The sequence below is a fragment of the Phoenix dactylifera genome, unplaced genomic scaffold (genome assembly GCF_009389715.1).
Source record: "Phoenix dactylifera cultivar Barhee BC4 unplaced genomic scaffold, palm_55x_up_171113_PBpolish2nd_filt_p 000112F, whole genome shotgun sequence".
NCBI classification, from domain to species: Eukaryota; Viridiplantae; Streptophyta; class Magnoliopsida; order Arecales; family Arecaceae; genus Phoenix; species Phoenix dactylifera.
The window spans coordinates 945,429-961,858 of NW_024067684.1; the positions used below are offsets into that span (position 1 = coordinate 945,429).

The following is a 16,430-nucleotide window of genomic DNA, read 5'->3' on the forward strand; positions in this document are numbered from 1 at the left end:
TTTATCCCTTGGTTCATGGGTCAACATCCATGCCATGTCAAATACCTAAAACCAGGAACACACCAGAAATTCCATCTCCCCAAACAGAAGCTTCAGTAGAGGTAGTTCCCCATCCAATATTAGGTGTGGCTTGTGTATTGATCATTAACCAAATAATGACTTTTACCAACAAATCCCTGTATAAGAAAGGTCATTTCAAAAGAGATGGAAAGCGTATGTCAATCTACTACCACATAGATCTAAAGGTACCATCAACTATTCCTTTCGGCCTCAAACAAGAATGCACATATTAGGTAATCTACAACACAACACATGACATGGTGATTGCTTAAGCTTCGCGTGATGTCATCTTTCTCTGTATTTTTAACTTGTTTGTGCTAATTATTCATGGTTGAAATTTGGATTCTGTCATCAGAAACAGCGATCAGGTAATCCTTTTGGATTCACAAAGTCACATGCAAATGAAGCACATCAGGTTGTTAGATTAAAAATCTACTTGTCAACTTAATATCCAGTTTTGTAGTCGATCATAAAGGGTCTGAATCACTCTGGAATCCTCTTTAAAAGAAGTCATTGACTTATCCAACCGGCCTCAAAACAGTTAGTGATGCACAAATTATTAGGCCTCTTGATCTGGAGGTATATAATAGATTGTTGTTTCTTACAAATATTAATTATTATACTTAGCTCTGACTTCAGAAACTAATGATTATTTCCAAGGGACTGCTGCTGCATTATTTGAATTGTTAATGAAGTTAGTGGCACTGAAAGGGAACATGAGAGAAGATATTGCAAAAGAAAATGGGAAAAAATTGTCGATTCAAGTGCTCTATCCTCTGACTTGCATCTGCAATAACTCGAGATGATAACCAGCAAGCCCACCTCCATTAGTTTATATGAAATACATCAAAGACCAACTAAAATAGATGTGGCGATAGAGAAAGCAAATTCTTGTGCAATATGACATTTCAGATGAGGGGCAGTTTCTGTTCATTTCTTGGGACGCCTCCAAGAGACTTAATGAATGCAACAACTTTAGAGACTCTGGCAGTAGCAGCAGGCGATGCAAGCATCCCATCCGAGAAAATGATCCGGTTAGTACTTTTCTTTCCTCAACCTTAAGCTTATGTAAATAGTATACAATTCTTCAGCCACATATGTGGAAGCTAGATTGTTCCCACCGTAGATGCACTGCATTGAAGAACACAATACCGGCACTGAGAGCATTGGCGGATATGCGAGTGACCAAATGCTAATATCACACATCTGCAGAGGAATAAGCAAATTGTCATTAACCAACTTTCAATATGAAATTCAAGGACTAGATAACATACTAAAAATGCAGAACTCAGTATGAATCATTCAAAATGCCAAAGAGTAGGACAAACCAAAAATTGGTTTAGTAGGCCCCGGCAACAGCAAGGCAATTCTACACCAACTATCAAGGATCTGAACAACTATATATCATAAAACCTTAAAAAGATATTCTTTAAACAAGAGGCCCTCAAGAGGTTTTGACGAGAGAAATCTGACGTGAATTACAATTTGGCTAGGCTCCTTGCAATTTGTGTTGTTAAAGAATTATTTTCTAGTTGCCCAGATCTGAGTCAGAGAGCTAAGATTCCTGCTGAGGATAAGAACTGCTTTACTTTGAAACCGGTCAACCAAATGCAGAAAAGAAATTCGGGTGAAACAGAAGCTCATATCATTGTCAAGAGAACCTCTGCACCTTGGGAATTAGTAGAAAGAAAAAGGTTACTGACATAATGAAAAACAAACATCTCTTGTGCCTTGTGAATTAGCAGAAGGATGTTTTCAATATAAAACCAGCATTAACAAATGATGTAATGTTGTCAATTCAGTGAGATGGTAAGCTTTTTCCAAAAAAATGGCCGCATATCTGTCAAATACTTTGCAGGGTAAAAAGCTGGATTTGATGAAATAAGAAGAAAAAAAAAGGAGGTTTCAAGTAATATAGACATGTCCTTTCATGTTGTAAATAATGGTTAGACTTCAGGTATCTGAACTTTGTCTCTACAATAATACAAGTTGGAAAGTGCTGAAAGAGCTGATTTTCATACATTCTACAACTCAACTAAGCCTTAATCCCAAACTAGTTGGAATCAGCTACATGAATCATTTTCCTCCATTCTGCTGCAATTTAGGGCCATTAGAGTAGAACACATCTATCACATACGTTATTTAAAAGAACACATCTATTATATAGTTTCAGATGTGCCATCAGAGTAGAACTTCCAAGAAAATAACAAAACAATAAATTAAAAAAAACTGCTGTCTCCATATTTCAACTCTCACAAAAAAAAAAAAAAAAAAAAAAACTCATAGCAAACCCACGATATATGTGAAAATAAGTGATTTCCGTGGTACAAATACTATCCAGCCCTGCTTGGTACTCTAGTCTCAACAGAAACATAACAATGATCTTTCTCCAAGAACAACAAGATCAAGACTGAGTAACAGGAAATAGAAAAGGAAAAGGTAAGGGAGCAATGCAAGGGAACATGCTAGGCTTTTCCCTTGTAACATATAAATTAAATAAGAGAATCCAAGGGAAGAGCTCAAAAAACATATAAATATGAGGTAAACATAAAACACCAACTCTAAAGTCAATGATAATTGGAGAAACCAAAGGTCCATGTTTATTTTTAACATCAAAGCATGCTATATTGTAAAACCTTTTGAGGAATTCTGAAGTTAAATTAGAACAAATTTTCTACTTTACACTAGGCCAATTACCTATGACTACTGCTATGCTTGCCCCACTGTGTACCCATAGTGAGCTGCCAACCACGTTTCAGTATGATACACAGGGGATAGGTGGTTCATTTGGGGCTTTAACGCCCATTTTACCCCCAGCGGTCCAAAACTATACTGGGCACATTTTTTGGCACCTGCTGGGATATGTATCATTATCTATATCTATTTCATTGTCTCAACCACCTAGTCACAAACACACTCATCTACCTTCTTTCAACTTGCTTAGACTAATTGTTCGACAATATACAAAAACTGTCCTACAATTCCTTTTTTGACCTCCTCAAACAACCCAAACTGTGGCTTTAGAATCATGAGCCATCTTCACTCAGCTTCAATTAACAATAACTTGATGATTATACATGCACTGCACATTAGAAGCAGGTGAATGGGCAGAATCCCATCCAAGGTCCACAACTTTGTGAGATTGCTGGCACTAGAAGGAAAAGACAGACTCCTAGGGAAAAAAACAGGGTAGGTTCACAGTAGGTAATAACGCAAAATAGAAAGATTGGTGGAGCCAAATGGAATTGAGACCATGGTGGTGCAGAACTCGAGGGGTACAGACACCCTCAAAGTTTCCATTATAGGAGCCAAGATAACCTCATCAAACAAGTCCTTATTACGGAGTTGATCTTCAAGCACTTATAGGATCTTGGTATGTCCATTTATCTCCTGAAATGCATTAAACTTATTGTGGGGAGCATGATCCTTTTGACCCAACTATCAATCTCCAGTTGAATAAAAGCTAAAACCAGATCTTCAAGAATTGGTTTTAATTGCTACTATAAAGTCACAGTTTCCAATAGCTCAACAAATGTAGGATAGTCATAAAGTTGCACCTCTATATTTGTAGAAGATTGACAAAAATCATAGTAAATCAAGAAAAACTTCTCAGGAGGTGACGACATAGCCATAACCAGGAAGACTAGTTCTATTCAATGCTCAGTTCATAACCCTGTTAGCAAGGTGCATATATTACACATTCCACATGGACTAACTGAAGTTTAGTCAAGTTTCTTAAGGAATTGAAATTTTAGTTAACCTCTGAGGTCCTTATAAAATTTTAAGGGTCTATTCATCTAATCTAAAGCACGTAACTTATTAAAAGAAAATTCTATAGGAGAACAGCATTGATTATCCAGCTTACAAACACACCAGTCACCTCAAGCAAGAAATGCTGCCACCTAGGACTCCTGCCCGCATATCCTCTTGTTGGGGATTACATGACCTGTTCCAAGCTACAACTTATACCCTCCTCTGTACTTCCTGATTGCCAAACATGAAGTCCCATTAAGGGGATTTCTTCATTCCATCCTATAGATCCTATATAATGGACTTTGCTGATTCCTAGAACTTCATCTAACTTCTCCATATAAGGAAACCTTGTGAACCTTTTGAATCAACATGAGATCTTCCTTTATTAACTTCAACTGCATCATTGGAGACACAGCAGCTATTTTCAGATATTTAAGGCAAATAAGATGTGGGCACTGCACATCATGGTTTGGTTTGATCTTCTTAAGCTGCCACCAGGTTAGGTTCGTTTTATCTCAAAGAAGACAAATTATTGTTTACCACGCAGACAGAGAGAGGGACTAGGAGCAAAAATAAAGACAACCTAATATTTCTTCTATGTTCTCATTTTCACCTTTATTCCTATCTCCACTAAAAGAAATCTTCTCATTTGCTACTTCCAGTCTAATGATGGACGATATAATTAAGATATAACATCAATTGTGCCATCAAATAGGGAAAATTTGTACCTTTGGGCTATTATTGGTGCATTTCCAAAAATGACTTTGAACAATGTCCCCTTTTTGGTGGATTCCAATCACAAAGCTCCTATGATGTTAATGTTTAACTTTAATTGGAATAACATGTCTCCGAATAATGAAATCAATGGGCACCATAAATATAGAGACTCATGCCTTGAAAAGAAAAACTTACAAAATCATATTATTCTACAAATGTGCTCATGGGAACGAGAAAATCATATGAAAATAATAAAAGCCGGGTTGCAGGTCTTGTCTTCAAACGTGCAAGAGGATTTACAAAAACTGGTTAACTACTTGAAGAAGTTCATAAGAAATAAAGAAGTCCAAGTAAAATATATGGGATTGTATGATGATTGGTTATCTGCATTTGATAAGTACTAGATTACCAAAGATTTCAGTGCAAAGAAAACAGAGGAGAGCAACTAATGAACAAATGGAGAGAAATACCGATTACATAGTCCTGCAAATCATTGATTTCTTGAAAGAGGAAGTGATAAGCAACCCTTGACAATACTAAAGACTAAAGGAGCAGCAAAAGATTTTATTCATATTATCCTAACCCCTGTAAGAAACAGGGGAAGAAAAGATAATAAACCCATGGACTGTAAGATTATGTCATGGCCTTGCCAAGCTCAAGAAAATGCAAGACAAACTACAGATTTATCTTTCAGCAAAAAAAAAAAACTACAGATTTATCTTGGGTGACTTTGTAATTGGAAATTAGTGCACAGTACAGGTATAAAGTCAAAGAAGGAATAAAATGTATGCTTGCTTTTGGTGAACTAAATGGCCGAGTTGATTGCAGCTTCCCTCATGTACTACTAGATCTAATTCAAGGAGATATTTAGGAAGATTTCCGACCAAAATTACATATTTAACTTTTCTTGTATGATTAATGGGATACCTTAAATTTGTTAAGATATAAGGTCTGATGTTTCAGCTGAAACAAATCCATTTTAGACAAAATGGAGCGATTTGGCTTTAAACTGAGCAAAAACTTACCCCCAAAACTTGATTAATTAATGCCAGTAGCTTCAATCAGTTTCTGCAGTTTCAGTTTTCGAACCAAAAATGACTGAAATAAGACATAAATTCTGTTTAATTTATAATTTTAGTATTTAATAGCACATTTAGGTAATTTCTTTGTTTTCTTGAGTACATGGGCTGTATAGTATCAATTTTGGGTTGTGTTCCTTTCTTTTTCTTGATGTTAAAGAGGGAATGTTTACTTATAGATGATAAATGTAACTTTAACGCATTAAGTCCTCTAACGGGGCCCTATTACGATAATTTAATGGAGCAAAATCATGCATAGTCATAACATCTTCTTTTTAATAAAATAACCATACGAGTTGGACCACACACTAAATGTTACATCTCTGACAAAAGATTTAAGAATTCAAAGTCAATGATGGAGCATCCAAATTAAAAATCCAAACCATTGAACATGATCTACAGCAAGGAATGCCGTACCGGTCCGTACCGGCCGGTACGGGCCGGTACGTACCGGTCCGGTCCCTGACCGGTACCGGACACAGATGAAAACCGGTATTTCCGGTTTTCTTCTGTGAACCGGCTGGTACCGGCCTCGTACCGGTGCGAACCGGCCGGTTCGCACCGGTACGGTGTTTTTTTTTTGGGGGGGGGGAGAACCACAGTGCCTCGCTGTGGTTTTTTTTTTTTTTTTGATGGGAAAGAAAGTGGTCCGGACCGGTACGGTACCGGTCCGGACCGGTACCGTACCGGTCCGGCCGGCCACCGGTACGCCGATCCGGACCGGTACGGCGGACCTTGATCTACAGTATAAAAAAAATATCTAGAAACTCAAAATCATATGTTTTGGTAATCTTTAAGCATCAAATAGATGAAAAGGTGAATGGTTTTAATAGGATGGTACCATGTTTTGCTATGATCTAATCATCAAAACAGATTGAACTCAAAATACTCATGTTTTCATATATGTAGATCATGAGCAAAAAAGTGGATCTTTGATTTATGTGCCCTATCAAATATTTTGGCACACTACGAGAATTAGTACCGTTCATTATTGTACTCACTTGAGGTGTACATTGAAGACCTCCAAAATATATATGATTTTTAACTTCCACCCATTTTAAAGGAATAGATCAAACTCAACATTGTGGGTCTTGAATTCTAGAGGCTTATCATTGTTCTTGAAATTGTTAAAAATATCTTGTCAAAGATTTAATGTTTAATATTTAGTTCATTCCATAACTTCATACAATAAACTGATAGCTACTTCACCTCAAAGATATGAGAAAGAAATGCTCTAGTTCAATATATTTGTGAGTTTTACGATGGAAAAAGACTTGAAGACAATAGGAATCAGAAAGCTTCATGACAGCTAAAGGTAATGAATTTCAAACAATAATAGTTCAATAAATAAACAATATAAGTGTTAACGGTACAAAAAAACGGTATACTTTATGAATTTCACCTGAATAAAATATTAACTCCAGCCTAAAGCTGCCAAAACTACCCAAGGTAAAAAACCATGACACATATAGTGAAATAACTTGGCTGCTTGTTCTTCCACTTTTCTTTTTGTATGAGAATTTTTACCTTTTTGCCTAAAACTCCTAAACTTCAGTGAAGTTGTTGAATGATTTTGATGTGTTAACTATCCTTTCCCAACCAAATACCGAGTTAGTCCCCTTTTCTAATAAATATATTTAGGACCTTTTATTGTGAATGATATTGTCTAGCTGCTTACTAATACCATTAACTTGATTATCTTAAAGGGAAAAATATTTGAATTTAACCCGTCTTACCATTTCCATCAAAAAGAAAAAAAAACTGTCTTACCATTATCATAGAAATTCCTTGGGTGATCCACATCCCCACTCTCCTTATCTAAATTAATCGTAAAAGAATAGATTAATTTTATAATCATAATTTAATATAAAGAGTATAGCAAAGTTAGTTACTAGTTGGGTGGCAAAGACTGTTTTGTCCTATTCACAAAAACAGAAGGATCTAAATGTCTTTTTATAAGAATAGGGGGACTAATTTATGATTAGGTTGGAAAAGGGGGCTAATATGTCAAAATCATAATTCCATTGCACCACCGACACTTCAAAAGACAAGTCAAAAATAAAGCCATTTAAAAAAAAATTCGGAAGGAAAGAGGTCCATGATAAGACATATTTCCTCTTCTCTTCATTAGGTTTTCACTGTGCTTAAAAAATGAGTTATAAGGCTGGTGATATTGGCTTAATTATATTTCCAACCTAGACTTGGAGTAGAAAAACTAAGCATGTAAAAATTACGTATAAAACTCTAATAATGTGAAATGTTAACAATGAGCAATATCCAACCTTAAGTTTGTCACTTGTGATTCATGATTATGTCAGTGACATGTAATAAATCAATGACTTCACAAGTTCGTTGGCATAATGACAGAAGAGTATACGATTTATCTTATTAGTGAAGATTTCATAAGATGACAGGGGACAAATTCCCCTACAATATATTTGGGTCTACTACCAAAAAAAGAAAGAAAAAAAGAAAATCAATGGTTTAATGTCCATCACCAAGAGGCATTGACAGAATATCAGTAAGCTGAAAATAATGCACTAGTATGTGAAGGCAGGGTAGTTCCTCTTGCTAGATGCATTGGTTTACTTTAAATTGATGTTTTTTATTTGATTAACAAATGAATATGAACAAACAGAGAATAAGTCCTCTGAAGAGATTAGATAGGTATGGATGCTATCTGAATGCAAAGATTTTCTGACAGAGGTTACAAAGAAAGGCAACTCCATGAGTATTTATAAGATTTGGAACGATTGTGAAGGGCTTTCAAAGACTACCGGTGCTTTTGACTCTGGAAGTCTAATATTGTTTAGTATTGATGTGATCGGTAGTGCAATATATCCTTCCACAAATATAGATGGAGCATTGATATAGGAATATATGAATTTGTCTATAAGCCTGATTGCTTTTGTCTACTACCAGTAAGACTTGCCACCCGAGCATTCCCACATGACTTTTAAGTTATAAGCATCCATTTGAGCATCTGTTTATTCCCTCTAAGTTTCAGATGTACTGATATTTTTTCTAGTCCAGGCAAGATGTGGTACACTAATGACGAGAATCATTTCTCTGAGATGTTGCATTTGTTACATAATTACACTTGATCTCAAAGTTCCATCATGACATTTCTAATCATTTTCTTTGAAGCGTCAAAATTTGCTCATAACCAAATTCTTGTCAATCTAAATGTCTGGTTATGCCTTGAATATAGATGTCATATATTTGAGCAAATTAACAGTAAGAGAAGTTTTGTAATTTGTGATGACTAACACTGGACCATATGTGTACTACCCCAAGTCCCCACCTCCACATGCACAAAGCATAACTTCACCCTGAAATTAAACTATTAGCTTAATTAAACAATGCATAAAAGGGAAACGAAGGGAGAGTGAGACACTCAGGTTCATATATCAATTTCTGTAAAATAAAAAATTACATTTGCATGCTTCTAGTTAAATGGACAGCATCGAGTGGATCCATAAACAGATATGAATACAAAATGAAAGTTTAACTGCAAAACGTTAATTGATTATCTGAGCACACGAATAATATAGTGGAAAATGATTCCACATGATTTAATGTCTGCAAGAATTTGAACAGGAAAGAATTGGATAAACATTCCATATCAATAGAGAGTTTAATTCTTCATAGTCTATCATCATATCTTACACTTACAGTAACCATAGACACGAAAAAGGAAAGGACCAAGATAGTTGAAGAGGTTTGTGAAATGAAAAAAAAATGCAAAATAATGATTGTGACAACAAATTGTAAAGCGTGCATTGTTGCCACGATGTTAGAAGAACTAGAAACAAAATATCGTACTAAAAATCAAGTTGACAAAAAAAAACACCCCTAACAGGTAAGTTACATCAGCTTAAGCCAACAATATGATGGCAAGACAAAAAGAGCGGGGCAGATTTTACACAAAATGCTGAAACTGTACCTGAAGTTGATGTAATGGTTACAAAGGCTGAGATAAATTACGATGTGAACTCTGATCAAATCACCTTTGGAATCTCATTCATATTCAAACTGCACATCAACATCTACATATTTCCTCATGAGATGAACAATGAATGAGGTAAAATTGGCCAACATCTGGCGTTCTTCACGAGTTTTGGCCTCAGAAAGAGTACCATGGATGACTAACTTCTTAAGGTTTGGGCATTTTTCAATCATCCCAAAAACCCAATGTCCAAAGTGCTCACTTATTACCGTCCATCCCAGTTCCAATACCGACACATTCTCTAATTGTGATGAACCAGGCAGACCATAATGGAGCAATCCATCCCTTAATTCATAACTTAATGAAAGATGTCTGAGCAATGGAAAGGAAACAGCAATAGTTTCTGAATCGACAATCTCATCCTCATCATCAAACACCACGCCCCAAAGCCGGAGTCTTCTCAATTTTGATGATCTAGATATCATATGGTAGAATTTAGGCCACACAATTGTAAAATTGCCAACATCTACAACCTCCAGATGATCTGTGTTCTCACCAATATCCAAATGAGTGACGCTGACATCATCAATCTTGAGATGTTTCAGGGTACCCTTTCCAATCAGCTCAAAAAGATCAAGGTTTAATGCATTTAAGTGCAAATTTTCAAGATTATCTGCTTCCAGTACTATCTTATCCACGCCTATGGATTTTGCATAAATACTCTTCAGTGTTTGACTGCTCAATTCCATTGTAGATTGTGAATCAGATGTTACAATCTCTAGTGTATCAAGTGTTAAAGACTCTATTTTTGGGCAGGCAGCAAGCAATAGGCTGAGATCCAAAGCTGAGATACTAACATGTCTCAAGGAAAGGGATTTGAGACAAGTAAATCTCTGGTAACTTGGCTCAACCCCAGTAATAGTATTGTGGTCCAAATCCAACATCTCCAGCTTCTGCCGGCCACATTTCTCCAAAATGTTTACATTTGGAGTCGTACGGACATTATATGATAGACTCCGTAAGGTTTCTCTAGTATACATAAGCCAAGCGATCACAGGAGCTGCCGAGAACTCATGGGCACTATCCATATGGATTGAAAGGCACTGCAAACCCATAGTCTGGAATATAGTCTGTGTTATGAGAATCTCCAACTGCCTAGTGGTGAGATCACGAGGCCAGTCATCAGAGTTGAAAGATAGGGTGTGGAGGTGTTTCCTACAGGCTTCTCTCCATTTTCGGCAAGTTGCAGAGGCAACAACGACATCCCGAGCAGTTCCAAGATGGGAAAGAATATTACCAATGACTTCCACAGGGAGGTTCTCCATATATAACAAAAAGTTCCCAATAGAAAATGGGAAGCACTAGCCTTCTAGAATTGATTCCATTTTATAAACTCCAAAGCTGCCTACTTGTACATACAGCAGCCAATGCAAAACATGTAAGATCCAGAAGCAATTTAGACCAAGCATTTTTCTTTCCTGTAGCAGCTAACAAGAAGGATTTAAACCATGACCAATTATACGAATCAAGTTAATATAGCGGGGATAGAATAGTAAAAATTCTAAGTAGAACATCAAAACAATCTAGGTTTTGAAAAATTTCATGTAATAACAGAAGGCAGGCAATGAATACAAGCATCGCACAGTTCTCGCAAATTCCTAGTTTCAGACAGAAGTAACGTTCAATCAACATAAATTCCAAATCTTTTGAGTGTCGTACCTGCCATCTCCTATTCAGAAAGCTTCACTGGAATTTTAGAAGATTCAATAACCCAAACATTACCACAGGGAGGTCCACATTCATTCCCAATGTCCAATAAAAGCAAAAAATCCGAGATCAGAGTTTCGAAATATTGATGAAACCTTGAGGATCCTAATAGGTTATAACAAAATCCGGATCCACGAATTCATCATAAAAAGCAATCAATCTCGCCAAAAAAATAGAAATTTTCAAACTACAAGAACCTAACATCCGAGAGTTCTTCACGTATTCATATGTCCAAGAGCGTCGGATGAATCCAATAGACAGATCTCCGTCTTGGAAAAAGAATTATGAAAACAAAGATTGGGCGTCAAACATTACAACAAATCGAAATCCGGCAGCCGAGTTCCTCCAGAGGAGATCAAAAAATTTAAAAGTTATCAGAGAAAAAAAAACGAGAGGATCTAATCTATGCACGGTAACAATTAAATTAAAATTGTTAAAGAATAAGTGGATCTACTCCAATCTAACATATCGATCAAGGACTCTACCTTCTCGCGTCGAATTCAGGGTATCGACCAAGAGCAAGGAAGAAAGATCGATGCCACCAGCCGAGAAGTTTGATGATAATTTACGGTAGCTTTATTTTTTTTTTTTTATCCTTGATAAAAAGCGGCTGCAGCGGAGAAGAAGAGGAGAAAAGGTCAAGCAGCGGCGAAGACGTTTTAGGATGGTCGTCTTCATCCTCCTCTTCCTCTTTATTTTCTCTTTTTTTCTTTAAAAAAATATTTTTTTATTTCTGATTTTTTTTTTAACTCTCCCCTCTCTTTACTGGTTCGAGACGGCCGCACGTGCGGAGATAGCGGCGCGCCACAAGCTGGGGTTTCCACTAATGTGCGCTCAGTAATAGGTAACATGGATATATCAAAGTTCTTTCACTAGAGCAGACACTAATCAGGAGACAGCAGAATAGGATCAGAACTATTAGGAGAGAGGATGGATAGATCACAGAGGACCCGGACAAATTTCGCAGGGTGCTGGAGCAGTTCTTCAGGGCTAGATGGACTGAGCAGATGGGGAGTACGACTCTGATTAACCTACCCATGCCTTCAGAGAGAGTTTCAGATGAGGATACATCAGTATTCATTAGGCCAGTGTCAGGGAGGGAGATTCAGAAGGCGGTGTGGTCCCTAGCCGGAGATAAGGCACCCGGGCCGGATTGCTTCCCATCGGTGTTTTTTCGCAGGTACTGATCGATAGTTGAACAGGATGTGATTGAGGTCATCCAGCAATTTTTCAGTACAGCTTCGATGTCTCCGGAGTGGCAAAGGACTTTTGTTACTTTGTTCCCCAAGCGACAGGATGCTACTGAGCCTGGCCACTTCCGGCCGATCAGTCTATGCTACACATTGTACAAGGTCACGGTGAAGATCTTGGCAATCAGATTGAGGGATATGTTACCCAAGATCATTAGTCCAGAGCAGGGAGCTTTTATAGGGGGAGAAGCATATCAGATAACATCCTAATTGCCCAGCAGTTTATGTTTGATCTCAACAGGGCCCCGATGAGGAGATGTCTTATGAGGGTCAAGCTTGACATGGAGAGAGTATATGATAAGATGTACTGGGATTTTATTTGACATTCTCTACAGAGCTTCGACTTCCACGAGACATGGATCAGATGGATTAGGGGCTGCGTGAGGGGGCCCTCCTTTGCCATTTTGGTAAACGATACGCCCTCCCATTCTTTTGTTTCATCTGTTGGGCTCCACCAGGGATGCCCTTTGTCCCCATTGCTCTTCATTATTTGTGCAGATGCACTATCCAGAGTTCTTCGGCATGCCGTGGATTTGCAGATCCTAGAGGCTTACAGGCTAGTGCAGGGAGCTATTCCGATGTCCCATTTGCTATTTGACAATGATTGTTTATTGTTGTCAGGGGCGACCTGGCAGACCGCCCATGTGATTAGAAGGATCCTTTGGGCATATTATATTGCTTCCGGCCAACGGATCAATCAGGCCAAATTTACAATCTTTTTCAGCCCGAAGACCAAGACTCATGTCAAGGCCGAGATTATGGAGATTTTGGAAGTAGACGAGCAGAAGGGTACACTGAGATATTTGGGTGTTCTGATTCTGAGACGATGGTTGCGCAGAGGGGACTATTCCTCTCTGGAGCTCAATATTAGACAGGATGGAGGGGTGGCAGATGCATGCACTCTCTATGATGGGTAGGGTTACCTTGGCGTGGTCAGTGCTTAGTTCCATTTCGATATATCTTTTGTCTAACGCCATTCCCCCTGTAGCGTCATTGAGGTCGGTTGAGCAGCTCATCTGGGATTTTACCTAGGGGAGGTGAGGCGACAGAGGTAGTGTCCATTTGGGAGGTGGTTTGCCAGCTAGTCAGGTATGGTAAATTGGGTGTGCCATCACTGGTGGCGAGACTTTACCAACCGAAAACATCTCATAGATTACAAATAGGTTTACAAGAAAAAGCTTAAATCAGATGGTACTCTAGAAAGATTGAAGGCTCATTTAGTTGCTAAATGTTACACTCAAAAAGAAGGGTTTGATTACTTTGACACCCTCTCTCCAGTAGCTAAACTTACTTCTGTTAGAACTTTGTTGGTAGTAGCTGTAGCCCGAAATTAGCACTTGCAACAACTTGATGTTAATAGTGCATTTTTACATGGTGACTTAAATGAAGAGATTTATATGAAAATGCCTCCTGGATTTGGCAGCAAGGGAAAGTCTTCATCAACACAAGTGGTTTGTAAATTAAATAAATCCTTGTATGGTTTGAAGCAAGCATCATGGCAATGATTTGCTAAGTTCTCTGATTTTTTAATTCAACAAGGTTTCAAGCAGTCTAAAGCAGATTATACATTGTTTACCATATCAAGAGCTAATTCATTTATTGCTCTTTTAGTATATGTTGATGATATTATACTCGCTGAAAATGATTTAGAAGAAATAAATGTTCTCAAGTCTGCACTTAATCATCAATTCAAAATTAAAGACTTAGGAGCTTTGAAATTTTGTTTGGGCTTAGAAGTAGCAAGGTCTACAAAAGGTATATCAGTCTGCCAAACAAAATTTGCATTGCAAATACTTGAGGATATTGGTTTCACTGGTGCAAGAGTAGCCAAAACCCTAATAGAGCTGCTGAGTGATTATTGATTCCTTATTTGATTTTGATGAGCCCAAAACACTTGAGTATATTTCATATTGTACTAATGAATTCAAGTGAGTGTTACAGGTAAAATACTTTCAAACTTGTAAGAATGCCTTAGAATATGGTTCAGGAAATTCAAGTTGAACTTTACTTATGTTTGGAACCATTAAAGTATTTGCCTTGCACTCGAGTTGACTCCCAAAATTCACGAGTCGACTCTCACATATGGTTATTGTGTGGCACTTCCTTGAGCCGACTCCCAGATGAGGCGAGTCGACTCTTATAGTAAAAACAGAGAGCAGTTTTTTTTCAAGTGCAGAGCGCGAGTCTACTCCAACTGTTTACAATCGACTCTTACAGGAAAGACAGAGAAGTGATTTTTAAGGCATAGTGCTCGAGTCGACTCTTCCAGAGCCGACTCTTATAGAAAAGTTAGAAAGTAAGTTTTCAAGGCACAGTGCTCGAGTCGACTCCAACTGTTCACGAGCCGATTCTTCCAGAGCTGTCATCTTTTAATGGAAATGTTTCTTTGTGTTCTGATATATGGAGTGATCATTGGCAAGTCCATTCATACATGGGTATCACATGTCATTGGATCGATGATGAAAGGCAAATGCAAAAAAGACTTATTGCTTTTAGAGGTTTTGACGAAAGATACACTGCTGAAAATATTTGGAAACTAATAAAATATATTTTGGACAAGTATAATTTAGTTTATAAAGTATTTTCAATTTCTTATGATAATGCATCATCAAATACTGCTTCAATTCCTCATCTTGAAAAACTTTGTAAACCCTCATTTGGTGGTAAATATTTTCATATACGATGTGCATGTCATGTTTTAAATTTCAAGATGCTTTAAAATCCCTTGGTCAGTATCTTCAGCCAATTAAAAATGCGTTAGAGTATATATGGTTTCGTCCACAAATTATGAAGGAGTGGTTTTCTTTTTGTCGGCTTCATAATATGAGGCCAAAAAAATTGTTTAAAGATGTTCCAAATCGTTGGAATTCCATGTATGAACTTTTAAATGAAACTTTTTCTTACAAAAAATTATTATGTACTTTTATTGTAAATAATATTTCTAGTGTGGTTTTATTTTTCCAGGAGTGGGATGTTTGCAAAAAAATTATGGCCGTTTTAAAAGTTTTAATGATGCTACTAATAATTAATATAGTATTTATTATCCTAATGCTCATTTACTAGTTTTAGAATGTGTTAATATTGCTGATGCTATTAAAACTTTTGAGCAAGATAATGATTTGCAAGCTCCTATTTCTGCGATGAAAGTGAAATGGCTTAATTATTATAAAAATATTCCACCTCTGAATCTTGTTGCATCTATTTTTGATCCACGTAGTAAATTAGATGGTTGACAGATTATCTAAATGCATATTATAGTTGTTTAGGTCCTTTTGAAGAAGATATTGATGTTTTAAATATTATTTTTATGGTTAAAAATAATATTATTAATTTATACAATGAGTACAATGCAAAATATGGTAAAAATGTCACCCTTCAACAATGCAGTAATATTGGAGGCATTGGAGATGTTGCAAATCTTAGCGTTGCACAGCAAATGATTTTGCAACGCCAAAAGCGCCCGAGGAGTTCATCAAATTCTAGTGTGGAACTTGATTATTATCTAACCACTTCTTTTGAGTTTGGTGATAGCATTTTAGATCAACAATTTCCAATATTAAAGTGGTGGAAGGAGCATTCAAACCAATTCTCAGGTTTCTCGGCAATTGCTAAGGAGATTTTAGCTTGCACATGCTCAACCGTTGCTGTTGAGCAAACATTTAGTGCTGGAGGTCAAATCTTAGATGAGCGACGATCTTGTTTAAGGCCGAATAACTTGGAAGCCCAAGCATGTGTTGACGATTGGAGAAAGGCAGAACGTAGATTACAAGTGAACACATTTGAGGATAGTGAAGACTTATTTGATATTGAAACTAGCGGATCGTCTACAGCCGGCAGCAATGATAGTGATTGATC

At 37.1% G+C, this 16,430-nt stretch overlaps 1 protein-coding gene across 3 annotated transcripts; it reads right to left on the reverse strand.

Annotated features, from left to right (window-relative positions):
• Positions 1 to 789: 789 nt before the first annotated feature.
• On the reverse strand, positions 790 to 12,014 carry LOC103717995 (F-box/LRR-repeat protein At1g67190-like). Of its 3 annotated transcripts, XM_026808808.2 has the most exons (4): positions 11,811 to 11,999; positions 11,278 to 11,304; positions 9,556 to 11,036; positions 790 to 1,266 (listed from the first exon to the last, which is right to left on the reverse strand). In XM_026808808.2, the coding sequence occupies exon 3, from the start codon at positions 10,881 to 10,883 to the stop codon at positions 9,630 to 9,632; it is 1,254 nt and encodes a 417-aa protein (XP_026664609.1). In that variant the 5' UTR covers positions 10,884 to 11,036; positions 11,278 to 11,304; positions 11,811 to 11,999; the 3' UTR covers positions 790 to 1,266; positions 9,556 to 9,629. The 3 variants fall into 3 exon arrangements, with proteins under 3 accessions (XP_026664609.1, XP_008804826.1, XP_008804827.1); XM_008806604.3 differs by lacking the exon at positions 11,278 to 11,304 and having other exon boundaries at positions 11,811 to 12,014; XM_008806605.4 differs by lacking the exon at positions 11,811 to 11,999 and having other exon boundaries at positions 11,278 to 11,804.
• Between the last annotated feature and the right edge of the window lie 4,416 nt (positions 12,015 to 16,430).

Bases quoted from the DNA above. Each gene is read 5' to 3' on its own strand.
- LOC103717995 (XM_008806604.3), bottom strand. From the start codon at position 10,883: ATGGAGAACCTCCCTGTGGAAGTCATTGGTAATATTCTTTCCCATCTT.